The sequence below is a fragment of the Oryzias latipes genome, chromosome 9, assembly GCF_053564925.1.
Source record: "Oryzias latipes strain Hd-rR chromosome 9, Olatipes_Hd-rR_3.1".
NCBI lineage: Eukaryota > Metazoa > Chordata > Actinopteri > Beloniformes > Adrianichthyidae > Oryzias > Oryzias latipes.
The window spans coordinates 20836042-20862985 of NC_136245.1; the positions used below are offsets into that span (position 1 = coordinate 20836042).

At 36.8% G+C, this 26944-nt stretch overlaps 1 protein-coding gene across 1 annotated transcript; it reads right to left on the minus strand.

Annotated features, from left to right (window-relative positions):
- Positions 1-29: 29 nt before the first annotated feature.
- On the minus strand, positions 30-26944 carry sv2ca (synaptic vesicle glycoprotein 2Ca). Its single transcript, XM_004072433.5, has 13 exons — positions 26714-26944; positions 21525-22279; positions 12196-12376; positions 10565-10716; positions 5692-5825; positions 5167-5256; positions 4667-4777; positions 4472-4560; positions 3970-4134; positions 3725-3858; positions 3094-3300; positions 2780-2939; positions 30-2681 (listed from the first exon to the last, which is right to left on the minus strand). Exons 2-13 carry the CDS (start codon positions 22120-22122, stop codon positions 2498-2500), a joined length of 2205 nt encoding a protein of 734 aa, XP_004072481.1. The 5' UTR covers positions 22123-22279; positions 26714-26944; the 3' UTR covers positions 30-2497.

Genomic DNA, 26944 nt, shown 5'->3' on the forward strand with positions numbered 1-26944 from the left:
GGATGGATATTAAAGCAGGTGAAAACAAATTTAGAATATGTTCTTTTTTTATTGTTTATGTTCAAAAGCAGCACAGCCTGCGACCCCTGTCTTTCCAGTGTTTAACATCATTCACAGGGTGTTGTTTGGCAATTTTTTTCACAGATTTTCACACTCATGGATCCTTTTTGACCACATCACTCAGTTGTCATCCAGCTGGCAAGCCGTTCACAATGATATTCACAAGTTTACTATTAACTTACATTGGACTACCTCCAAAATATAAAGAAACAGAAAGTACAAGAATGATACATTCACATTTTTTCTTCACCATAAAATCCACTATTGCCATATTTTTTTTTTAGGACGATAAGTAGTATGAACGTAAAATCAAGCACAAAAAAATGAAGGCTTCGTTACCCACATGCAAGTTGGCAAATGCACACACAAAAACAGGTGAGTGCAAAGAACACATTGAGTTGTAAAACAGTTACAGTACATGGAGTTATCGCTCAGACAAAGCAAATGACATACGAGTCAGTCATAAAGTTTACACATTTAACTCAGAGTGTTACTGATATTGGCTTTGATATGTACATTATATTTACATTCATGCATCCATATGGAGGCCCCACAAAAAATACTCTTTCATTGCCTTTAACACACACAGATGCACTTTTCTTCTTACTATATACTATATGTATATAAATAAAGATTTACACAAAAGATGTCAAAAGCACATGAGTAGTTAAGAGTTTTTCTCTTAAATAATTTCCTTGAACTTGAAATCTATTCAGGTTTTCTCTTGTGAGCAGGGCATGGAATAAATCTTTTTATAGCATTGGCACTCTTTTTTTCACAATTATAAGGTCCAAAATAAAGAGTTATCTATTTAGCTGCACTAAGCTTCACAATGTGTTTTCATGCCAAAGTTACAAAGATAAGTTTCCTTTACTCTTTTGGATTAGCTGTGAGTGAGCCAGCTGCAGACCAGCGCCAAACTATTGCTACAATAACAGCAGAAATACTAAAATAAAATAAAAATTGGAAAAAAACAACGTACAGTGAAAATACGGTCACGCACAAATTTCAAATGATAAAGAATTTGGCTCTTTAGAAAATTGTTGCTCTCAAAGAATAACAATTTTTACTCTGAAGTAAAGGGGAAAAAAACAAATCTTTGAACAACAATTAAAGTTGATTATTTTGGCTATACATTTGCCTTTCAAATATGGTTGCAATAAATCAAACCAATAGAAGTTGTTGTTTTTCTTTCGGCTTTTTCCCATCAGGGGTTGCCACAGCGAACAAGTCGCATGGCAAACTTGGCAATGTTTTACGCCGGATGCCCTTCCTGACGCAACCTTCTCAAAGCAACCAGGCTTGGGACCGGCACAGAAGTAGAGAAGGGAACAGGGAGCAGCCCCGATTCGAACCTGGGTTTCACAGACGGAAGGTGCCGCAAACCAGCACGAGCTAAACCAAATCAAACCAATAGAAGTAAAGTATTTAAAACACATCATGTAGACAATAAAAATGAATCTGGTAAAAATATTTCTGTCTATCTAGTCCCTGTTTAAATCCTGTTTGTACAGCACACAACCAACATCAGACTGCTCCAGTCAAGGAGAGGCACATTAAAAAAAGGCTGTTCAGTATTATCAAAGGGAAGCAGGAGTGACCAAAAGCAGGATCCAATACAAGGCTAAGCCAGAGAGGGGCAGTTCAGCACAGGACATTTGTCCAATGATACAACAAATGCTGGAAGGTTGACAGATATGGGGACAACATGGTTCACCACAGACGTCCACAATAACACAAGAGGAAATGAAGGGAGCATCCCCAGATATCATATTGCATACTACTTTTACAGGGAAGTACTTTTATTTTTTATATTTAGCCTTTGACTCATGGTTGTGTGGGTAATGCTGTTTTAAATCTAGACTAAAAGCTTGTAAAGTAAGTGTCTTCTCTCAGAAACAGCAGCATGTATAGATGATCCAAAGGTGACACTGGTAGGGATACATGTCAATGTATGGCAGCTGTTTTGTTTGGATAACCTTTAGCAAACATGTCCTGTATTCTGCATATGGGCCCTGTTGGTAAGCCAGCTGTCAATGAGTCTGCTCCGTCTGATCATCTATTCCCTGCGTTGTCACACAGCAGGCTGGTTGTGCTCATTACAGCTTGTTTTTCCCTTTTCTCTCCATCTGGCCTGTCTTAATAAGACTGTATCAATATTAAAAAGCTTTAGGCCTCAAGAACTGCGGGGTCTCAGCGCAAGGTTATGATGGAAATCATTTAAAGAAAACTCCAATCAAAGTTTGAGCATCAAGATCTAAACAAATTCTTTTCTTCCAGCTTGTAAGCTGAGCTTTCAGTAGCTTGACTAGGCTACAATCTGTATAGCTCCATCCAAATGGGATTTTTAGTGAGAAGATTTGAATGAACCGAGCCGCTTGCAGAACATGTTCCAAAGCTTATCCAGAACCTTCTGTTTACAAAAAGAACAGCTGTGTTACATGAGGACATTTGCCCGGGTGTCAGGCAGTCGAAGTGCAACCAGGCCACCACCAACGAGCACTGACGAAGCCATGAGGATAGGGATAGCTTTGGTGATGCCAACAAGAGAGCCAAAAATCAGGTTCCCCAATACAGCAGCCAGCTTGCAAAGTGCATTGCAGAACCCAAAACCTGTTCCCCTGTTAAGAAAAGTAACAATTAGGAGGAAGATATGGAGAAAAGAAAAGTATAACATTTATTTTTCCTGTTAAAAAAAACAAACGCCTCATCCTCTCACCTCCTGACAGTAGGGAAGGACTCTGTAGTGACCACATCCAGGGAGTTCCAGGCTGAGATGCTCAGGCCATTGTAAAGGCATAGCATGAAAATCATCATGGACTCGCTGGTGCCAAACCACAAGAAGAAACAGCTGATGCCCGAAAGGATCATGGAACCACCTAATGGATTTGTCCATGGAAAAGTTGTTAAAACTCAGTCAAATCTCTTTTTTTGCAGTAAATCAATGCCACATCTACCTCTGTGAAACATGGCTAAATAAATCTTCACTTAACTAACAATTATCACAACTTGAAAAGGCTTCTTGCTTCTTACCCAACATGGACAGGCGTCCAATTTTGTCCATGAGAAGGGCAGACACGATGTTGCCGGGCAGAACAGCCAGTGTCCCCAGGAAATTGATGAAATAAACCCAGTAGGCACTGTAGTCGTCATCAAATGTCATTTGACATCCTATCTTGTTGTGAGTGAAAGTGCTGTTGATCACCTCTGTGCCATCGATCAACTTAGAATCATCAATATCTGCCCACATCATAAAGGAAGAAGCAGAACGGATGAATGGTTAAATTGAAAAATGTGACATAAATATATATTTCTATGACATTAAATAAATAAATTGTCATCAGCAAATTATCGATCAAATACTTTTTGAGAAATTAGGAACATCAATCGACATCTAGAAATATATTTTTGCTCACATTTTTTGAGTAAAAAATATATATTCTTTGTCAGTTGTATAAAATATGACATGTTGCTACTTTTTAACAATCCAATATTTTAATGTCACCTGTCAGATAAATACTAAAATGCAAAATCCAGGGCAAAAGAGAAAAAAAAAATCCCCACACAGACTACTTTTTTTTTCCTCCGCCCATGCAGGTCACATCCGATTCAGTTGCAAACAAAGTTGTAGGAGTTTGTTGGATCCTGAAAGCCAACTTCTTACCTGTGTTGTAGAAATATGCATCAATGAACGTACAGTTACGGAAATAGGAGCCCACTGACGTCACGTCATCAAAGTAGCAGTTACGAAAGGTGGAGTCAACAAAAGTGACCGACTTCAGCTTCATATTGATGAATCTGGAAAAACCATTTCATTATGCCATTTTTAACAGCAGCAATATCTGGCCTATTTGTTAGAAAAAACGTTTTAGGTGTATGAACATTTTAGACGTTATTGACTCCTCTTACTGGTCATTAATGAAGAGGCTGTTTTTATGGATCTGGTTCTCCAGCGTGAAGTTGAAGGTAAAGCTCTCAATGCGTTCATTGTTGTGGATCATCACTTTGGATGCATATTCATCGGCCTGCAGGTGTTTGATGACATCCGGAAACCAGACGGACAGACCGTAATATCTGCAATCACAGAGACAAAATAACATCAGGGTATCAAGACTAAATTGATCTGCTGATCAGTCAGAGATTATTGACTTTTAGACCAATGTCTGAGTAAACACTGATAGGACATTTGCAGCAGAAAGTAAGGAGACTCCAAAGATTACTTTTCTTTTATCTTTCTCTCTCTTGCTCTTATCTCTGTATCCACCAATGGAAGTGTATCGATTGCCTGTCTTTGATTGATTTTGAGATTGTGCAACTTATGCTCAGTGGAGATCAAGATGACAGAAAGGCAATGGCAATTCCCCAGAGCTTTTAACTGAACAAAAACACTTCTTCAGGTTAATATTCTTACCCAAATGAAAGCGTGAACCACACTACGGCCAGCCGCATCATGTTTTCTTGCATGGGGTAGTTAAAACATTTCTTAAGGTTTAGATAGATCTGAAATTGGGTATAGAGATGTGTTAGGAAGGGCTGTGGATACTGACACTGAAAAGGAAAAAAAAAAAAAAGAAGACTGAGAAAAGTTAGAAAATAAAGATATTACCCCCTGGATCTCAGTCTTTAACCTGAAGCAAAGCTTGGAAACTGGATTTCCAGATTCAGAATTCATTTCCACCAGCTCATCCAGCTGTCTTGGAGTTTTGATCCTGTTTACCTTTTAAATCAGTACAAGAAGCACAATTATTAATTCACTTTAGAATTTGCTCACATAGCCTTATTTTTTACGCTTTATCCAGGACAAAAACATATATAAGCAAATAAAAACTGATATTAAAGATGAGCAATGAAGGCAAATGTGAGCAGCAGGTAGTGGATGATCAATTCCAGAAACAAATTTCAACTAAGCAGCTTTTCTTAAAGTACAGCTCATGCAGCAATTAAGCCTGAATGACACAAACAGCTTTCAGACCAGTCATAATTCAGGCATGATCCTGAATAGCTGAAAGCATTAAACCTGTCCAAGCAGTGGCAGAAAAGCCTCTTTGCTTCCTTAAGCATCAGGAAAACCAGCTAAGATGGTGCAATGCACGCACAAACACTCACAGAGAAGACTTTCTCCGGCTGCCCACGCGCTCTCATGTTGGTGTCATGGATCTGTTTGAGGATCATCCAGGCTTCATCGTGTTTCCCAACCTGACAGGAAGGAAAGTAAGTGCAGGAGAAAGAAAGAAAAAAACGAGGATGAAACACAGCATTAGCTTGACATGCACAATTACTGTATATTAATGCAGTCCTTTGATTTCTTCATGATGAGAGTCACAACAATGGTGAGTCATTTCACTTCAAAGGGTAATTTTCCCGGTAGCAGCCAACCTACTGTCACAGATCTTTATGCTTCTGTTTTCCAAACAGGTTTTTATTTTTATTTTGCATGACTCATACTGTTTAGACCTGATGTCATCTGCTGGAAAATGTCAAAGTGCTCTTGGTTTGTCTGACAGGTGCTGAACGTAAAGATGATGGGCCCTGACAGCTGTGGTCAAAGGCAAGGCACCATGACACGCTCCGACTCAGGAGGAGAAACCGTGACAGCTTTTACCCAAACATGTCTTCAGGAGATCTGCTTACCTCCAGGTAGAATCTGGGACTTTCTGGCATGAAGGTAAGGGCGACCACGGCTCCAACGCAAGGCAAGGCACACACAACCACAAACACCCTCCAGCTGTGAAACTGATACGCTGAACCCATGCTGAAGCTCCAACCTGTAAACAAGAGCAAAATGTCACCATCTAAAGAAAAGCTGAATGTGGTTAACACATGAAGGAAAGAACATTCATCAACCAACAAAATTATGGCAAAATATGGACTGGATATCTAAAAGTTTAGGAAAATAAGGTATTTCACCGAAATGCTTCATGAAATCAAATCAAATAAATTGGAACAAGCATAAAAATAAAGTTCTTTATAATTTCACTCCGTTGTAAGTTTTTTTCATAAATTATCTAATGCTTAATTTTTATTTGTTTTACTTGCTTTTAGTTTCTTTTCTGTATTTTTTCAAAGTTTTTTTGTTTTTGTTTTATGTGTTTATAAAACATTAGAGATAAGGCTCTTTTTTTTAAAGCACATTAACCATATTAGCAAAAAAAATTAACTTCATAGGCAAAGCTTCAAGTTATAAGATAATTTTATTACGGAATTACAGCATATTTGGGGAAATAATTCCTATTTTTGTGTAAAAAGACCTTGTACATGTTACTGGTTCAGCTACCATTTAGCTTTCTAAGTGATTTAGATGCTAAAACTGTTTAACGTCAGAATATGGCTACTCTGGTGAATTTCCAGTTTTAAGAGAATAAAAAAAGCAATTGTAGTTAGTTAATAGCTCTCAAAACTATTCCCTGAAGAAGCCAGGACTTAATAACATCAGATGTTGTGAAAAGATTACTACTCTGTATGTTTACCAGGGGCGATTAGACTGATCGAATTGAAAGGTTGAATTTAAATGTTAAGTGTAACTCTGGCCCCGAAAACACAGATAGAATGAAAAGAATAGATGGCATTTAAATGGGAGCACTTGACAGCCTTAGTGTAGTAATGCATAAGCTCCATGGAACGGTGACTCTGCTGGGAAAGAGGTGCAGAGGGACGGGTTAATTGAAAGTGTAGGGATTGAATTGAGTGTTTTCTGTTATGTGAAATCTTGTTGCACTTGATCGCAGCCCACAGGCACTCTTTCAGGCTCATTAATCACTGTTGCGTGCACACAGACACACACTTGCAGAAAGGCCCAAAAGAGAAGCACAACACCTCACACATGGAATATATGCTGGTGTATGAAACAGGGAACAGTACAGAAATTAGTATTATGAATCCAGACAAATTACACTGCCATGTTACACTCCTAAATCCTAAAACACTAGGAATTATGTAAATATTCACACATATTTAGACATCATGAATACATATTTTTCCAAGGCAAGTGGTTTTTAAAAAATGTGAACATGTTCTGTAGCAAAAGGCATCTACAGTTTCTTTAAGAAAGCAAAAATCCAAGAGAAAAAAAGGTTTGTATCCCAGACATATAGTAAACTTAAACATATTTGGCAAAAAATTTGTTTTTTTTCATTCAAATATGGTCATATGTGCTTCATTGTACTCACATCTTTGAACAACCAAAAGTTTCTAAAGCATCTTGATGGACTTCAATAAAGTCTCCTCTTCATGATAACTTCCGTCTTGATTGCTCTGATTCTCAGACAAGTTTTTATACAAGATGCAAAAGAATTAAAAAGAACGGCTGGGGTCTCTGTTGTGACTTCCGAGATCCCGCCTCATGCAGAGACTGCTCCAAAAGGAGTGTAGCCCCATTATCCATCACCAGGCGTAGGAGGGAAGCCACAGGGTGAGGAGTTAATGCTAATAGTTTTACCAGAAAAAGACTGCTTAGAATTAATCTTGCAGTATATTAAAATCCTGCTTTGAAAGCTGTTAAAAGCAGGATTTTAATATCCAAGGATGTTGGCATCTGTTGTGTGTAGCATGACTGTATCCCAAGAGAGGCCATGATGAGGAAAACATATCTAATTGTGGGGGACATAAAAATAAAAAAATATATAACACTGCAATAATAAATCATTTAAATATCACTTGTTAAAAAAAAATCTTTAAATTACATATAGATAACATAGCAAATAAAACCAACATATTTGTTTTTTGATGGTTAGAACTTGATCTTCATAGAGTACAAGTTATATTCAAGATGATAGTTTTTGTCATGTTAGGGAATCATTTGGTCTAGTTTAGAACTTAAATGCGTCTCCACAGTGAGGAGGGGATAAAAAATGGGCACAAAGATTGAAATGGTTAAAGTTGTGCAGCAGTGACTGACTTCTCTGCAGAAATGTAGCATGACTTCCTGTCCCTGAGGGTTTGAGTTTCCCTCAGACAACTGAAATCTCAGTTATGGGGATGATGCATAACTGATATCCCGGACTGAGAAGGCTGGCTGACTCAGATGGATAAACGCAGGGTTGAGGGACTTTCAGTAAGAGTTGGGAATCTGGTTGACCCTGATCTTTGAGGGGGGCTGCCTGACCTTTACCCAGCAATCTTTATTTTTCTCATTGCTGATTACAAGGATTGGGTGGTTTTGGTTACCAAAACTACGAAAGATTTCATTTACGATAAGATGATGAATATCAAATATATGTATTCCTAAATTTCAAATTAAAAGACAGATTAATAACAGTCTGTAAGGCCCTCTGGGAGACTGTTCCACAGACAAGGACTATAATGGCTGACTGAAAATTTGCTTCACGTTTTGGTTTTAACTTAAGAATAGAAAAAAGAAGCCTTGTACCAGAGGACCTCAGCGACTTATGGCTTGATAGGCTCTTTCTGGGAAGACCAGGGAGCAAGGCATGACAAAAATCTATTCTTCTATAAATAAAAGCATGCCTTAGCACCTCCGTGCTGGCAAGAGAGAGACAAGATAACATCCTGCTTTTTGTTACATCCTGAACATGGGGAGTAGTGGTTCGAAGCCTTGCTTTAAAATGTTTTCCACATTTAACTATTCTATATTTTTTGGTAAATCCTCTCCAAATCATTCCAAGATTAATTGGCACCAATTTTTCCTTAACCTTTTTTTACCTTTGCATTGAGGCAGCTCAAAACTTAAGGCCAAAGTCATTACTAACACCTAGCAGTTCATTTTTCTTGAAAATGTAGTTTCAAAGAATGTGGTTCTTTTGGAGTAAATATTACTAAATAAAATGTATAATGTAGATACTATGATAACATAAACATGATATGTAAAAGAGGGGTGAAGTAATGTCTGATACAAAACAAAATAAGAATTACCCTAAATACACAACTTAAAACTAGCAAAGGCTCAACCTGACCAATTTGATATGTATCTGGGATTTGCTAAAGTAAAATATTATAAGGAAAATTGCTAATAAAAAAAACTGCTGATCATCTAGCTACCAGTCTTGGGATGGGGTTTGACAATCTGTGACCTTTTCTCCTGAAGAAGACTAATGCATTTATAGATTTACAGAGTTTGGAGAATACTTCATAAACATACTTTCTATTTTTTATTTAAGGGATCACTGAAGATTACAAAATAGCATCTCCTTAAAGTCTTAAAAAAGCTTCTTTCTGTTTGCTCATGTAAACTTAAGTGACCTTTCCCAGTGTCCGATGACGCGGTCTTCAATTTTTCTTTAAAAAACCAAATCTATATGTATCTGCTGATCTGCAACATTGTCCATGCGTCCTGCTCATTACATGCACACAGACGCAGTAAACCACAGACGCACAGTCTCTCCTCCTCACTGACGTCACAGGTTGGCTAAAGCACAGTCGGGCCATAAATCACCTCTGTAGCTTTGTCCTATCACAGCAAGGAGAAAAACCTAATTATGCTTGATGAAGAAGAACATTCTGCAGAGACAGAGAGGGGACGCTATAAAATGAAGGGGCAGGATTAGACAGACAAATGCAGAGGACACAAAACAGGAGGAGCAAGTGAACAGAAGAGAGGAAGAGTAATTTGAACATCAGAGAGGAAATGAAAAATATAGGAAGGTAAGAAAAACGACACCCATCAAGCACCATCTGAGACTTTTTGTGTGAAAGTCTGCTCAAGACATGACATGCAGTAACAGACAGACAAACAGACAGTAACAAAGCTTTGCAATTGAATTTCATGGCTTTCAGTCTAAATATCAGAGGCATTTCTTCTGAAAAACTAAAGGTGTGAGGTTCAGATTGAACATAAACACTGTTCAAATTTTCAGCTGTCTTGAAAAGCTTAATTGGAAGTTGATCACATGTTTTTTAAGAGGAAAATGAGTGTCAAAGTAGAAAGTAAGAAAGAATATCATACCCATGAATGAATGTCATACCCAAGATTGGCTAATATTAGTGAAAAAAATGCAACACGATTCTAAAATTCTGGATTCATGTATTTAAAAATTATGGTGAATGATGATTGAATAACATCTAAAGTATAATTTCCATTTTCTGTCATGACAAATCCCAAAGGAAAAAAAGGGAGAATTTACAGTAGAGTAAATTCTGTTAAATACAATTTTACAAGAACTTTGCAATAAATCACACCTTTTTTTTCTAATCTCTTTGTGCTTTTTAGTGCCTTTGCATACATTGATCTGTTTCTGCTTGCAGTCACTCAGTGCTAAGGGATTCATTCTCATGACCACTAAAACTTCAACATCAGAGAGATTTACTGTTTTTTTAATGCCTTTAACTTCTTAGCACTTAGCAATGATTGATTACGTTTGAACTCAATCGTCAAAAATGTTTTGTCAAAAATGCCTTTCCCCAAGATAAGCAGAATTTGTTAAACTCAAACAATAATAGAAAAAACAAACTCAAATAAGACTTTTACATTTTTTTGAACATTATAATAAGGGAACGTAAATTTGCTCTCATGTTTAACACTTCTATTCAGGATCAATGACCTTGAACTCACCATAGTGCGGGATAATGGCCCAGGCCATTGCCGATGCATAGATCTCCCCTATCATCCAGAACATGCACAGCCAGCTGAGGTGCTCTCCTCTTTTTTCCCGGGACAACACCTCAGCAAAGAAAGAAAAAACTATGGGTACAGCACCTCCGATCCTGCAAGAACCAAAAACAAGAGAAAGTGGTATAAATGTGAGGAAAAAAAACAGCTTTTTGAATTGGAAAATGGAAGTTTGAAGCCTATTATACAGTTTTAGTCAAAAATCAACTGCAAAAATGGACCATTGTTAAAACAAACTTGGATAAAATTGTAATATTTAAAAATGGCAAATCATCCTCTTTAAGGCTTTTTTCTTGTGATTCAATGATGCAACCACAACACTCAACTGGATGGGTTTTTTAATAACTCTGAGTGACTCAGCCTAGAATGATATAGGTGCAATTACTGAATTAGCTCTCAGAGGAGAAGTTACACTGCCAAGGATGAAGTAATAAATCACTGTCTATGCCACGAATCCAAGCCTTAAGACAAGCCTATACTGTTTCACATCACTCTTGTTTTCACAAAATATTCAGAGCAAACAAGCATGATCAACTAAATGTCTTCATTATAAGTCTTAGGTTTTATAGCCGTTGTTCTTTTTTAACAAGTTACAGTAAATTAAGTACATGTCGATGTTTAGCTAAAACATAGCTTAAGGGACCTTTTTTTAGCTTTTTTTAAGGCAAACCTCTCCTTATAACATAGCTTGAGGGACTCAAGACCAAAGTTAAGATTTTCAATCAACTACCAGTACTGTAAATTAGTCTTTTTTTTTCTTTTTTGAGAAGTTGATCTTTTGGTCAAGAAATCCTCTTCTTAGAGTATCAAAAATTCAATTTACAAAGGTCTGTTGCACACATTTGCCTGTTTGTTGTGGCAGTTTTTACTGATGGAAAAAAATAGCTCACATTCCTTAATTTTGTGTGTCAGATGAATTAAAGCTGATTTGAGAGGCAGACCTAGATTACATTTTTGAAGATTGTCTCAGAATATACTAGTTAATTTATGCTCTTCATTTTTAGAGAAATTTAATTGTAACTTGAATCTAAAAGGAATTAAATGTAAACCATCTGTGTTGTGAATTTTACAGGGAAGACAGAAAATTTCTGCAAGAGATGGCAGAATCCAAATGTTTCCACTCATAGTTTACACATGTTCATTCAGATTTTTGATGCATTTCTTTTACAAAATCAAACTGTTTATAGTCAAATGGTATGATCAAATGAAACTTAGTCAAATGTCAAGTTGAAGAATTAGGAAATGGCAGTGTAATTCTTTAAAGAAAAACCTTTCTGACTTTAGTTGAAAGACATTTTTTATGGTAAATTCGATAAATAATCAGAGCCTTGCCTGAATTTGTCTCATAATATCCAAGCTGAAACTGTGTCTTCAGTGAGTTAGCATCAATATCAGGATAAATGATATTATATTGTTTCTAAGGATAAAGCGATAGATTCAAAATGTGGCTCTTTTCAATGCTTTTCATGATTTGTAACATCTTATTAAACAGCGTCACTTTATCACTGCAAAATGATCCACTCTGATACCATGTTAGACTCATCGATCGAAAAAAAATCTATTCATCTACTTACCCAAAACCTGCAATGAGGCGGCAGAAGAGGAATAAGCCGTATCCCTGGACGAAAGATGACAGGAAGGCAAAAAAGCCATTGGTGGACATGCAAACAAGGAGGCACTGCCTGCGTCCCAGTTTGTCGGACATCCCTCCCCAGAAGAACGCTCCAATCATCATTCCTAGGTAAACAATGCTACCTGAAGGAAAAAGAAAAAACATTGGCTTAATACTTGTTTGCCATGAAACAAAATTCTTCAGTCTTTTGCATTTTCTTTTTTATTTGGTCAAGTTACCAGTAAGTTCTGTGAAAACTGCTGTTAAGAATGACTTTGCTAACTTAAATCATGCTTTTTATTTTCCCAAATTCCTGAATGGCATATTTCAGACTTGACATATTCATCAAATATGAAAAAACTTTAAAGTTGATATGAGTAATTAAAGCAAAATAAAAAAGTCCAGCTGAAAGACCACAAAACGTACGCATTATAAAATATACTATGTGTTTAAATGTAGCAAAGATAAAGAAAACTAAACACTCAACAAAAAAACTTTTAGCCACTTCTTGCTTGTATTTATTGCCAATTATATGAAAAAGATTGTTCTGTGTTTTTTCTTACTAGTAAACTCTTTCAGTTTGTAAAGATCTATATTCTTACACAGAAAAAGGCTTTTTAATCAACTTTCAGTATTCAGTATGTCATTATCATGTCCCATAACTTCACCCTTTTTTTAAGTCGTGTTCCTTTTTTATTTTACTTTTTGGTTACATTAGGGATTGTTTGGCTGTTTCAGTTTATTACTAAATTTAGCTCCTGTTTATATGCTGCGGTCCTCCAGACGATCTGGAAAAACCCAACAGGAAATCCCAGCCTCAAACAGAGGAGCATCCACTTTTCAATGTTGGAGTTTTTCACAAAGGCGCTAATCATCCATTCAAGAAGTAAAGTGACTGGAAAATAGTTGCTGAATTATTCTGTGAACTTTTACAAATGCCCCTTCATGGAAGTAATGTAATGTTGAAAGGAGCTATTCAAAAGTTTAAAAATGTAGCAGTTTCCTTGTCATGGTCAGTTATTGCTGCAATCTTTTTGTCTCATCCCCTGAGACTTTTTATGTTGACTGTCTCCATCCTTTTTTAGACAGTTCAGTTTACTGGTTCTGATTGACAAACAAGTGTTCCCCCTGTGTGGGATTCCTGGTTTATTTTACTTCTCTTTTCCCCCAATCAGCCCTGATTGTTTCCAGCTGAGTCTCGTCAGACACTTGTTAGAGCTGGTGTGTTTGCCGGCCTTTATTCCCCTCTTCTTTTTTTCTTCTGGGTGCCAAACCTGTCCGTTTCTGGGTTTGGTTTCTGTTTGATACACTTGTTGTGGTCTTCACTTTTTTTTTTTTTTTTTTTTAGCAGGGTTTAAGGTTTTTGTAGATCCTGAAGCTGAGAGTCTTAAAAAAATGTAATAGGAAGTCTATTGCAGTATTGTTTGAGGACATAGTGAATTTAATGAGTTCCTTGGGTTTGCATAATTGATAAATGGAGAATTGATTATATATAAAAAGCGATACTTAAAGGACTAATGAGCAAATATAGCCCCTTCAGATGCTTGAAGTAGCTCACTACTGCAAGCTAACATCCTTACTTTGCTAGGAAAAAGATTACACGGCCACTTTTTTGTTTGTTCAGGGTTTTTTTTTTTTCATTTTGTTGTTGTTTTTCAAATGTATAGCAAATAGTTCTTTGGCATAGATGTATACTAAATGATAAGCTAAAAACGATAAGGTCCATTAACAGAACAATGTCCGTTCATTAGAGTCAATAAAGATCTGATTTAAAGAAAAGTAGAAAGCCTAAAAAAACTAAAACTTTTTAGTTTTTTTTTTCTTTTTAGAAAATACGATGAATACGAAAATTATAAACTTTAGGGCAAGGTGTGTCTACAAGCAAAGAAAAATGCATTTTTATTTCATACTTATTGGAGCACAAAAACAAATAATCCAAATGATTATCAAACAACTTTAAATCACAATGGATTTTTGAAACCTTCTTATGGACAGAATGCTTTCTACATTACACCATGACAAAGTGTATATGTTTCATTTTTGCATGACATATGAGTCAATCCTATTAGCATATGTTTTAAAATACAGTATAAGTTAAGAAGTACTAAATCTGCTTCTGCACTTTCACGTTTCTCTTCCACAGAATGTCTTCTTAAAAAATATTTTACAGATTTGCAACTTTCTCTCAGAGACATTGACTGTTTTAAATGTTAAATAAGGTTTTTGCAACTGTTGTCTCCATGTAAATATTACTGTAATTATGTATTCAAATGTTTTCTTAATAATACACCATTGTGATTATTACTTTACACACTGCAATGTTTTCAAGCAAAAAAACTTATTTCATTTTTTAGGGAAAAATACCACATTTCACAATGTTTTCAGTAATTTTTAAGGTGGAGCCATTTGTTCAGCAAACTGTCATCTGATTAAGAGTTATCATTAAATGTGATAAATACACCTCTTTACCTATTCTTTTTATTGTACGAGAGGTGTTTATATGCTCAATTTTTACATAGCACTATAAACTTTAGCATGTTTGAACCTGAACATGCCTTTCTTTCTATATTTAGATGCTGGTAAAAGAACAAACTGTACGTGCAAAAATTCATGTCCCCAAATGCCCTTTAAAAATCAGAATATTGTAGGGAGTGCAATACCTCACATGATGACTTTACGGAAAAGATACACAGTCATTTTGTATATCTTTATAAAGTTAATTAACAATTGAATATCAAATTATAGAATAATTCTGCTCCAATTTTAAAGGAACTAGACCATTTTTGAGCTAATGGATTTTTTTTCTAAGTCAAATTAAGGTATAATTCCTGCAAAAGTATTATTTTTTGTTAACCTAAATGCAAACCTTAACAGATTATAATTTTACTTTTAATTTTCATAGATTTGTCAAAACCCACAGACTTCATTATCTAACAAAAAAAAGTGATCCAAGTTTGTGATTTTTTCCAAAAGGAGATCAGCAAAACTGAAAATCTCTGGACAGAATTTGATGTCTTAATCTTGAGTATGAAACCCAACTGCTTAAAACTTTCTATGAAGCCAAAAATTCCCACCTGAAATTGGCCTTAAGACTCTCAGACTATAAGCCCCACTAAAGCATGACAGAGGCAAACTCCATCCTTCATGATGCTGTATTGGGGTGTCAAAACTTAAAAACATGATTTCTCAAAACTACAAGGCTCACTTAAGAGATTCAAAAAATTATACAGAGCTGCTTTCTTGGGCTGCAATCATCCATTTTGTGACGACTAAATGTACATTAAAGAGATTTTAAGTTCACAAACGTACTCAATCTCTCCTGGTACTTTTTAAAAAAAAAAAAAAAAATGCAGTTTTAAGTACAAATGCAAGCAAATTAAAAATCTAAGTTAGAGCAGCAGCGAGAGTGTCAAGAGGGAGCCGGTTAATGAGAGAGGAGTGTGCAGTAATTGCTGGATAGGGTAAGAGACGGGCAGTGAGGAGAAAAAGGGAAGGGAAGGCGCTGGTGCAGGATTCAGCCTTGTCACATGCAGAGGAGCACCCCGAGAGACGTGGAAGCGCTGAGCTGCATCACGACCTCCTCTGATTTCATGCTTTAATGCTTTCTCTCTCTCAGTAGTCCAAACTGTAGCACTGCATACAACACCCACCCTGTTTTGTAGTAATAATACTATCGTGCAAAAGTATGTCTGATGCACCCAGTAACCAGGCTTCTGGATTTCTGTCTCGCCTTTCTTTCTGTTAGCCTTTTAAATTATAAATTTATAGCTAATTTCTGTTGCCCTTTAGTCGATCTGTCAAAATTCCTCAATTTTTTTCTCCTCAACTTTAGACTCTTTTTTGCTTTTAATTTTTTTTTGCTTTTCTCTCCAACTTTTCCCCCTTTTAATACAAATTTTCTTTTTAGTTGCAGTAGTTTCCTTCCTGAACAATTAAAAGCAGATCTTGTGTAATAAACAGTAAGCATATTTTCATGATATTGTGTCAGTTTGATCATTTTTCCTTTTATTGCTTTCCACAGAAAAGCTGTTTAAAGTAGTCAAGACAGAATTATGAGAACTGGATTTAAAGTTGTTTGTTTGTCTGCACAATTAAGGCTTCATGAATGTAGTATTTAGTTTAAATATTGATCTCTTCAGCTTAAATGACTACAGCAAGTTAGAGGGTTTTTTTTCTTCAGCAGATATGGCTACCAATCACACGATTGATCGAAATCTTTACAAATTGATTTTCATTTGTGTTTTTTTTTTCTCCACAGAAATAGACAGAATTTAAAAACGCTTGCATTAATCAAGTGGTTTAATCTCCAGAGTAACATTACTACAGCAATGCTTAGTTGCCCCTGGACCATGCAATCCTGCACAACCGGCAAGCTGGCTCCAAAAGAGCGGGGTTAAGAGAGGGATGATAGGAAATTAAGTATGACAAGCAGGGAAAAGTACTAAAAGGATGCTGCTTGAAAGGAGACAGAGGGTGAAGTTAGAACACAAAGGCCAAGAGAAGAGAAAGAACAAAGGATCAGAAGGCAGTGAAGCAAGTTTCAAATTTAAAAAATGAAGAGGTATGGCACAGAGGGCGAGAACTTTTCAAGGGAAGCAAGGAGGGCAGGATGGGGAAAGTGGAAGGAGCTTCATAAAACCTATCAACAGCAAATGAGTTATTATAGTGTGATTCACTTTGTGTTTAAAGGCTTAGCTACACCGTTCCTGTTTGCAATCATCTGCTTTTTTTCTACACGTCTTTATAAATTACATCCACACCCCCTCCCTTTTTTTTTTTGGTCTTATCTATAGAGTAAGATCCTTTTTGACCTGTTACTCCCTCTTTATTAGAGTGGAAAGTAGTAGATATGAGCAAGATCAAAATGTCAAGATGAATGTACTCTTAAAATTTAAACTTATCTAGATTATTAAGTTTTCATGTTACAGGGTCCCTCAGTCAGGAACTTAATGTATGGCTGTTTGTGGTTAAAGGAGCTACAGTAAGTTGCCAGTTCAGTTGAAATTATTGGTCAGCTACTTCATATTTTTGCTTGTTTCAGTCCCACTCCGGTCATTTTTTGAACTATTGTAAAGCATTCTAAGCAATCTTCTGATCATGATTTTGCTGTTTTGAACCAAAATTTAAAAAAAACTCTTGTTTTCTGGGACATAGTTTCTGCAGAGCAGCAGGAGTTCATTACAAACTGACCTCTGATTTGTGGGCGGAAAATTGGCGCTCTGTAAGCCAGGCAACACTTGTTTACAATGTCTCTCACTACCTTACAACCCCAAGCTAACATTATCAAAGTTATCCAGCCGTACAGTTTTGAGCCAGATGTCAGCTCAGACGAGGAAAATGAAAACACACATGGCTCTACAAGTGGATGCATTGGAATGGATCAGAGCAGGACAATTGAGGCCTGTTGGTTTTGGATTTTACATAACTACAAGCTTATTCCAAAAGCATTTTTGTCTGCCCTTGATGCACAGTAATTTGTATAAAGAAGTACTCAGAAATGCAATTTTAAGCTTAGTCATGAGAAAAATGCAACAAAAACATGTTAAAAACACCCAAAGCAGTATTTTCATTGGAGAGGGTCTGTTATAACATTTCATGTTTAATAAAACAAGCAGTGAGCTAATGGCTAGATGAACTCCCCAAATATAAGTTGTAAATTAAAAAAAAAGTTGTTTTTAATTGTAACATTTGTTCCTTCCAATATTAAACACGTATTTCCTACAGACATACAAGCATGTTCTTTTTTAGTTTTGTAAGGATTTTTATTTATTTTTGTCTTTGCATTTCTATTAGCGATCTTTTATTTCGAACAAAGAGCATACAAAATAAGGCAGAAAATAAGTGTTAATTAATTAATTTATGTATAAATGTTGGCTAAATGCTGTTAAAAAATACTTTGTAATACATTTGAAACTGAGAAGACATAAGAAATAACTCAAAATACAAATGGTTATCTTTTCTTTTAAAGCTCCAATGCTAACAGTAACCCATGGTCTATTGTTTGGGAGGATAGGTTACTGAATGAAATGGAACAAAATGTACTGTTAGGCCAAACAAAGCACTATCAACTCAGCTGCACAATCTAGTTGCAGCAAAGCTTTAGGTGATGAGACCAGAACAACGATGGTTAACACTTCAAACCACATATATATGAAAGCTATTTCTGTTGACGGCACAGGAACACCAACACTAACATCTGGGTTTGTGTATGTATAACTATAAACAGCATTACTTAAGAATTACAATTGACAAACTGGTAATAAGAGGTCAGTTGCTATGTAATGGCCCCTACGGGCACACTTCCCTCAAGGGAACAACCACAAAGAGCCGATAAAACATGAGGTATAGGAAATAGGAAAATAAGTTCTGTGTCCTGTAAGGGAAAATAAAATAATCACTGTGCTGGTTGAAAACAGACAAAAATAAAGGGATTGGAAATTTGGCCAAACATAAAATAAGTCGGGAAACAGCTGACCCAGCCACGTCGACCGAATGAGTCAGCAGCTCCCTGCTAGGGCTGCCTAACTAAATCTAACTAACACAAAATGAAGAAATAAAGCCCACCAATTAAGTCTACAGAGCCCCAACCCCAAACCGATATAACAAACCCAGCCGGATGAGACTGCTCTCTGAGGACAAAAGAGGAAAAAGGAGAAAGACCAACCAGCACAGCACCTCCATGCCCTGCTCAGCCTGCCATTCTGCTCTCTGCCGTCTGGTTGAGGCCTGCTCTGACTTAGATACCAGGCAGGTGCTGATCATGGTTTTGGCACCACCTTCCAGGTGAGCAGAATGACAGAGCAGGGCAAAAGGGAGCAGTGCAACAGCAGCAGCACCAAGACATAACATGCTATTTAGGCTACAGTCAGACATGTACGCCGACACACGGACCAACAATAGGGTTCAGCCCAACAAAGTTGAGCCGGGCAATCGGTGGGAGATGTATGAAGAGAATGAGGCAGAGTGAGAGAAGATGGAGAAGCACATTGAGGTGGGGCAGGTAGGGAAAGAAAACGGGAATTACAAGCAAGATGAAACACAACCTTGATTCCAACAGAGAAAAAGAAAAGCTTTTTCAAAAAGAGACAAATACTGGTACATGGAAACACTGCTTCCAGAATGTAAGTATTTAAAGTACAATATATCAGTTAGGGTCCACATGTTCTGTTTAAATGCAAAAAATAGATATTTAAAATGGATATATAGGCTAATGGCTTTTTAAAGAAAACTATAGCACAAGGATGAGACGCTGTTTGAGCTATGAATGTCCGATTTGTTTAGATCAAAGTAACAGATCAAAACTGCTAAACAAAATTAGAGAATGTTTAACAGTTCAAATATTCGGGGCACTTCATTAAAAGAGGAGAGCTGGCTTCATTTCGGTTACATTTCATCCCCTTTAAAAACTGTTGTCTCAGCCGTGTGACAGCCAATTCTAAAGAGCAGCAGCAGAATGAGACAAAAAGGCTGGAGAAAAAAATGGGGGGTGTTACATTTGCACTTTGACTCCTCAATTGTATATCCCATTTTAAAAAGCACTCTTAACAAGTGACAGGGTTCATTCATCAAATCCAGATATTTTTAACTCAATGTAAACAAACTCTTTTCTAAAGAGGCCCAATCACAGCATATTTGCATCAAGCTTTGCTGTTAAGTTGATGCCTTGTCACCTTCCTGGCAGTTACTATCCAAAGAGTGTTAAATGTCCTTACGCCTGTACCGTCATATTGTGTCTGTTTCTGTACACAGCTCTTTGGTGATCGATAACAAATCTGCAGCCATTAAGTCTGCTAGAACTTCACTTTGACACAGAGAGATCACAGGGCATAACCCCCCCCCCTCCCACTTTCAGTCTTTGCACTGAGACCAGCAGACCGAATGTCTATTGCAACATACAAAGCCTAAAGCAGATTAACATTATTTTACTAAAAAAAAATAGAATAAAAAATAAAATCCCGAATCAACAAGTTCATAAAAATGTTAATATTTTTGAATTTCATATTTAAGTTTGTGTTTTCTGCAAAAAATACACCCATAATTCATTGTCTAATGCACTAACAAACTTTGCTAGAAAATGTGTGATAATAATAGCAATTTTAAAAGTCAGGTTTACAACAATGTCTATAGTTTTAGGTGCAATACACTTACCGGAAATTAATGGGTTTTCTTTTTTTGTTGGTTTTTTATTGTTGCTGTTTATATCAAGAGCCACATTTGAAGATCTGCATTGAGCCAAGGGACACATTTGTGAAATGTAGGATTTTTTCAGGTCTTAGAGACATCGAGAACCTCTATGCTCTTTTAAATCAAGTCCAGAATATGGATAATGAACAGGTCCCTTGTCCCTTGTCTTAAGGCCTTTGTTAAAAGTTGTAATCCCCGGTTTCACAAAAGAATGCAAAAAAATGGTATTTCTTTTGGGGGGTTGAAAGAAATAAGTGCTCTCAAAATAAATGACAATGTATTGACAATGTATGTATATGTATGAGTAGAAACATTTGAAAAAAACATCTTGTGCAAGGTCTGAAATGCAGAACTATATGTATTTTACCAAACTGAAAAAATTATTGTCTAAATATTTAGTAGAGAAATTTTTGTTTGCTTGTTTTTGCTTCTTAGGTTTTTCTATGCACAACTATTTGACAAAATAATATGTAAAACTTGCCTCCGTGAAAATGCACTTTTGAAAAAGGCCATTCAGTGAAAGTGTTTGTAAACTTAATGTCAAAAACTGGTGGTGAACCACCCATAATGCAGGAGACCGGGCTTGATGACAGAAACTTAAACATTTATTACAAAAACTGAAACATAACAAAACCCTGGGAGCAACAAAAAAGACTGACAAAGCAGAACAGAGCAGATGACCTGGTAAGGTAAACTGAAAACCAGATACTTAAATACACTGAGGGTAATGGACAGAAATTCTAAAAGCTGTGGATGGTCAGCATGAACATGGAGTGACTGATAGGGGAACAACTCAAAGCATGACCAAAACAAAGACCACTGGAAAAAAAACACAGAATCCTTTCACTCAACCAGACATTGCTTTAGGGTGCACTGACATGGCAACAGAAGAATGTCTTAATCATGTTTGGACTTAAATATGATGTGCACCAGCTTTTGGTTTTCACATGTATCATTTAGACACCAAATTCTTGAGTTAAATTTCAGCATCTTTTACAATCAAGCAGAGATTTGCAGAAAACATTGTTATTGTGCTCAACACAGGTTTTATAATGGAATGTGAGTCTGTTTGTATTCAACATAAATGCAAAACAACATGAGTCTTACCTAGCCATCCTGAGCTAGAGTTGGGCACACACATGTCTGTCTCAGCGCTGGGTAGCACAAATCCCACCACAAACACTTCGACACCGTCTGACATGAGTGCCAACCCGAGCACCAGGAACAGCTGCCACTGGAACCTCCCATGCCCACACTCCTGGATGATCAGCTCATACTGCTGGGCCAGCTCCTCCTCATCTGCCTGTCGCTCCTGCTCCAGATCACTACGATCCCTTGTGGCGTCTGACACTGGTTGCCCCAGTGCCACCTGGCTCTTCTTTTGCTTCGTGTCTCCTGCTGATGGAATACCCTGGTATTCACCCTCATAGATCTCATCCTCGTCATCGTGACCCTCAGTAGCATCACTAGAACCGCCCTCGTTTTCGTTGTAGCTTTGCCCATCTTGCGCTTGTGAACTCCGGTAGATATCCTCATCGTCATCTTCATCATCCTGGAAACGTTTGTAGTTTTGATGAGATGAGTACTCATCTGTGGCACGGTCCACGACTTTGCCGACTTTTTTTTGGGCGTGCCGCTTGGCCTCCTTGACCACGCCTTTGGCTCCTTTAACCAGGGAAGTCCTGTGGTTGTAAGTGTCCTCCATTCTTGTTCTCAAGGCAGGTCTTTGGAGTGACTCACCAAGTTAATTGGTAGAGGATCAAGGCAAATATTTGGAGCTCAGTAGAAATAGTTTGATCGGAGGCCGTTGATATTACGAGAAACTTTGTTCTGGAGTCACCACACCGGATAACTCATAATGGCTGCAGCAGTCGAATTCCAAGTGGTAGAAAAGAAATAAAAAGGAAAGAGACAACAGAGAAAAAGAGGAATTCAGTTTTTGTCAGATATGATTACTTCTGTCATACATGTACATGTCTGAGGACTGCTTGAACAAGACCCTTATGTTGGTTAGTTACTCTGGGGAAAGCACAAGTATCAAGGGACAAAGATCTGCTCTGCAGTGGTGACACCACACTTTTGCCCGTTCATCATTGCAAAGTATTTTTTGTGTAGAAACCAGGTAACAACTGCAAGTATTAATGTTTCAGCTTGTGAGCCAGTGAACCATAAACAGTCTCTGTGAGAAAGGTGGATATTTGACTTCACGACTACATTGTGCAAGCCTGTCTAAGTAGTTTAAATACCCACAATCCTTCAGTCTCTGTGAGGAATTAAACAGGGATGAGTACCTCTGTGTGTTGAGCTCAACTATTTACCCACTTTCTTAGTAAGTCACATTTCTCCCTAGCCTTTTACATATTTGGATTACCATCAAAGACTTCCATTATAAATGTTGAAATGCCTTAAGAATATTAATATCATCAGGAAAAAAAATTGTTTGGCAGGGAATAAGATTCTATAAAAATGTTCTGAACATTTTCTTCCAAACAATACTTAATTCAATTGAGAGAAATGACAAGACTGGAATGGGCCTGTCAGGCTTAACTTTAAGTGGAGGGATCATGAACAGATAAAGACCCAAGCTTGTCTCTGATGTTACTGGTTTTGCATGGCATAGTGTCTTTACCTAAGTGTTACGGATATTAGATAGCTGCAAAGAAGCTTTTGCAAATCTAAACCCTATCCAACAAAAGATTTGTGCACACGATTACATCAAAACTGCTTTCTCCCCAACAATGATCTTTGTTTTGACCTGAAGAAACAGCAATGAAGTAATTTTAAAAGAAAATCAAAAGAGCAATGTGACAGCATTGTGCTTTCAGTTACGATTCTTTTAGTCACAGTCACAATTGTTTTGTTTTTATTTTTTACTGATTTTTGAGAGTTTTGCTAAAATCTTTAGCAGACTCTTAAAATATCACAGGGAAAAAACATATAATCAATTAATAGACAAATACTTTTTCTCAAATTGTTTTTCTCTGTGTGAGGTCTTCCTCACACAGAGAAAAACTGCACATGGAGTAAACTGATGTCTCACTGCCTCTATGTAAAATCCTCATTTCTTCAAAACCAATTGTCCAAGTAAAAGAAATGTGGCATTCCCATGAGAAATTACTGTTGAAGACAGAACACACCAGTGAATGACCAGACTGGAGATGGTCAGTACTGTCCAGCATGTGCAGTCCCCGTACATCCAAGAGTTGCTTGCTTCAGCCTCTAATGAACACTGAAGTCCTGTCGGAAGGACACAAATCACAGGGCCGGCCCCAGTTCCCATAATGCAATTTTCCAGGGGAAAATGACACTGCTGATTCAAGGTGAATCTCCTCATTTCTTTTGGCTCATTGCATAACTTTTAGGGTTGTAAGAGCACTCCTCTTTGTAAAAGTTTAACTTTTACTGCCTGCAATGACCACAGACTACATCTTTTTTGTTTTTAAAAGTAATTTACAAAAGTGTCACGAAATTATTCTTTGCACATTGATTTCCGACTTAATATCTTTGTAACACCATCTTTTGTGAATCCAAATATAAGAGCATGACTTCTTTAAATAATTTCACACATTTACCACAATTCTAAACCAAACCATGTTTCATAACTCTATTTGCCTTTTAAATATATATATATATATGTTATTTTTGGCCCTTTTTACAGTACTATGTATCTCTGTAGCTGTTTCAGCAAGGCATTTTTTTTCCATTAGGGGACTATTAAAACTTGAATCCCATAATCTTTAATGATGAAGTCATGATCACAGCTTTGCTTAAAATAGACATGTACACACTGGCAAAAAGTGATCTGGTGACTTTGGAGCCTGCCTGTCAGAGAATCAATGGAGTGTATGGCGAGGTACGCTGTCAGCTCTCAGGTGACCCAACCCCACCTGACCTGAGCTGATGAGAGCCCGACATCAAAGACAGCCAGAGCACTGGGAGCAATCACAATAAAATTCAATAACCCCACACTGCCAAACAAACCAGTCTTTCCAGCTGGTTTTCTCTTTTAATTTAATCTTTACAAACACCATTCTAAATTTTACTTTAGTACATAAACATTACTTTAATTGTACTTTTTGCCAAACCTTTTGTTCTTTATTTACTTTATTTATTTACTGACATTTATAACTCATTTATCCAATGACATTTGCTATATTTACACAACCCTTGAAGAAATAATACCAACAGACTTAAAGAATTTAATTAATTTGAATCCACTGATGAAGAGCTAACAAAGTCACAAGAACGAGCAGAAAGAGGAAAACCTTTTTCCTTCGTCCCAGAAGTACTTTCTCCAATCAGAAGCAAGAGTGTGCAAAGCCATAATGAGTCATGTAAGCTTGACCTAATGTAAATCTTAAGGTAATGCTCTCTGTCTTCCTTAATGAATAAAACATGCACTTGGGCTTTGAAAGTACTAAAGTACAATTATTTTTTAAAAAGAATGATTAAAAATATCAATTGGGATTTGAGAAATTTTCTTTAAATGCATATTAAATTCAAAGACTGTGAGGTTGTTGTTGTTTTCAACTAGTACAAGTGCATCATACGTGCAAGAATGGGAGGATTAGAGTCATGGCTTTCATCAATCATAGTTTTGTAACTTGGGGGAAAAAAGTATTTCAAACCAGTGTAGGGCTTCGATACATTGTATGATTAATAAATGACATTTCAAATTAAATGCATCTTAAACATTGGTCAGATTTGACTTGTAGATGCCCTATCTTTGCAAAGACACGTGAGCATTGTGACATGATGGTTCCCTTATATGCATAAGAAAAAAAGCAGGTCCATTCGCTAAGTGGGCAGAGCGGAAAGTAATCCCATCAAAACAGAGAACCTGTGACCTCATCTGGAAGGCAGCCTAGGACATCTTACATTAGAAGATTTCATCAATCGCCGAGGCTGCTGACTGAAGGAGGAGAAATAGGGAGGATGGTGGTTAAAGACAAATAAAATGTAATAACGGTTAAAAAAAAAGTTACATGATGCAAGCATTTAGATTGTGTTGGATTGTGTCACCTTGCAGATTAATAGTATCACTTGAACAAAAACGTAAAATGAGATCCTACATGTCTGACTTAATTTCCAATTGTATAAAAAATATTATTGTGTTTTTTTTCCCTTTCAAGGTGACACTAAATTAATTAAAGAACTGGATTATGTTGCAATTTTCCAACATACAATGTGACAGGGTTAAATGTGTTACATCATACACATATAGTACTGTGTACTGTGGTAGGGCTATCCATATAGAGCCATGATCCAAAATGAAGAAATTAATCTTGTTGAATTCTCTGTCAGGTTTTGCTGAGGTAAGAAAATCCAAACCAAATAACCGCAGAGTGGGCTAATAGCAATTTATTTATTAAGTAGTTAATTAAAGAAAAATAAGAGATGACCAAAAGGAAAAACACTTGTGACAGCAAAAAAAATAAATCTGATTTTTAAAATAAAAACGTTAAGGTTTTATTATTCCCATATTTCTTTGCAACAGTTTAACTGAAATAAGATTAATTAAAGCAGGCAGGTAAATGCCGAAAAAGGAGTCTCTCGGAAGGATTTTCTTTTAATGTTGGGCTCATCAGTTAGGGCTCACAATGAGCTGAAACTTGAGATAATCCAGCAAGCAATTGGATAATAATGTCACTTTTGCAGCTTGGAATAAAAATGATTTGAAATGTCAGTAAAGATGAAAGAAAATGTTTCAACTTAATAGCTTTACCTTAAGTTTTCCCTGAGTGCTTCCTTCCCTGTTAACCCAGCTGCATTACTACAGCAGCCTTTGGACAGCAAACAAAGCACTTCGCTACAGATTTCCAGTTCACCGGCTGTGCGCCTGTCAATCGCTCACTGCTTCTTGAGGTGCAATTCGTGGATGAGTCAGTTGCCTGCTCCCGCTTCCTGTCCTCTTTTTGGCTGCAGCGCAGAGTGCTTTAACCGCCCTAGGGCAGGTGGCTGGATTTCAACAGAGCACGAGCGCTCTACAGCCAACAAAACTCATACCAAGGAGGGGAATTCCAGGAAATGACTCATTTATGATTAAAAAAAAAAAAATACACATTGTGACCTGCATAAAAGTGAAACCAACACAGAAGCCACTTTAAGAAAATTGACAAGTATTTTCTGCTTACTTTGTCATAAACATGTAAAAACGCATCACTTAAGTGTCTAAAAAGGCAACCATAATAATTACTTTTGGTCAATTCCCTGAAACTTGGAATTAGTTTGAGAAATTATTGTTTCTAACTCAGAACATTTGAAAAAAAATCTATAAATAGAAAGTAATTACTTACCATAATTTGAGGCATTGAGGGCTGACAGCTGAAACTTAGCCATGACACCAGAAAACCCTTTCTTCAGCGCAAAATAGAGACAATATATCCGGGCTTTAGGATGTAGATCAACACCAGAGGCAACTGGCAGAGCACGACTCGGTTTTTCCTTCTTCTTCTTCTTCTTCTTCTTCTCTTTCTTTCCTTTTTCTTTTTCTCGACGTCGTCCTCTCCGGTTGCAGCCCTTTAAGA

Excerpts from the sequence above, each read along its gene's own strand:
- sv2ca (XM_004072433.5), bottom strand. The coding sequence starts at position 22,122 with ATGGAGGACACTTACAACCACAGGACTTCCCTGGTTAAAGGAGCCAAA. Across the intron at positions 12,377-21,524 it reads CTCTAGCTCAGGATGGCTAG|GTAGCATTGTTTACCTAGGA; the intron begins GTAAGACTCATG and ends TTTTTCCTTCAG. Across the intron at positions 5,257-5,691 it reads GTCCCAGATTCTACCTGGAG|GTTGGGAAACACGATGAAGC; the intron begins GTAAGCAGATCT and ends CCTTCCTGTCAG.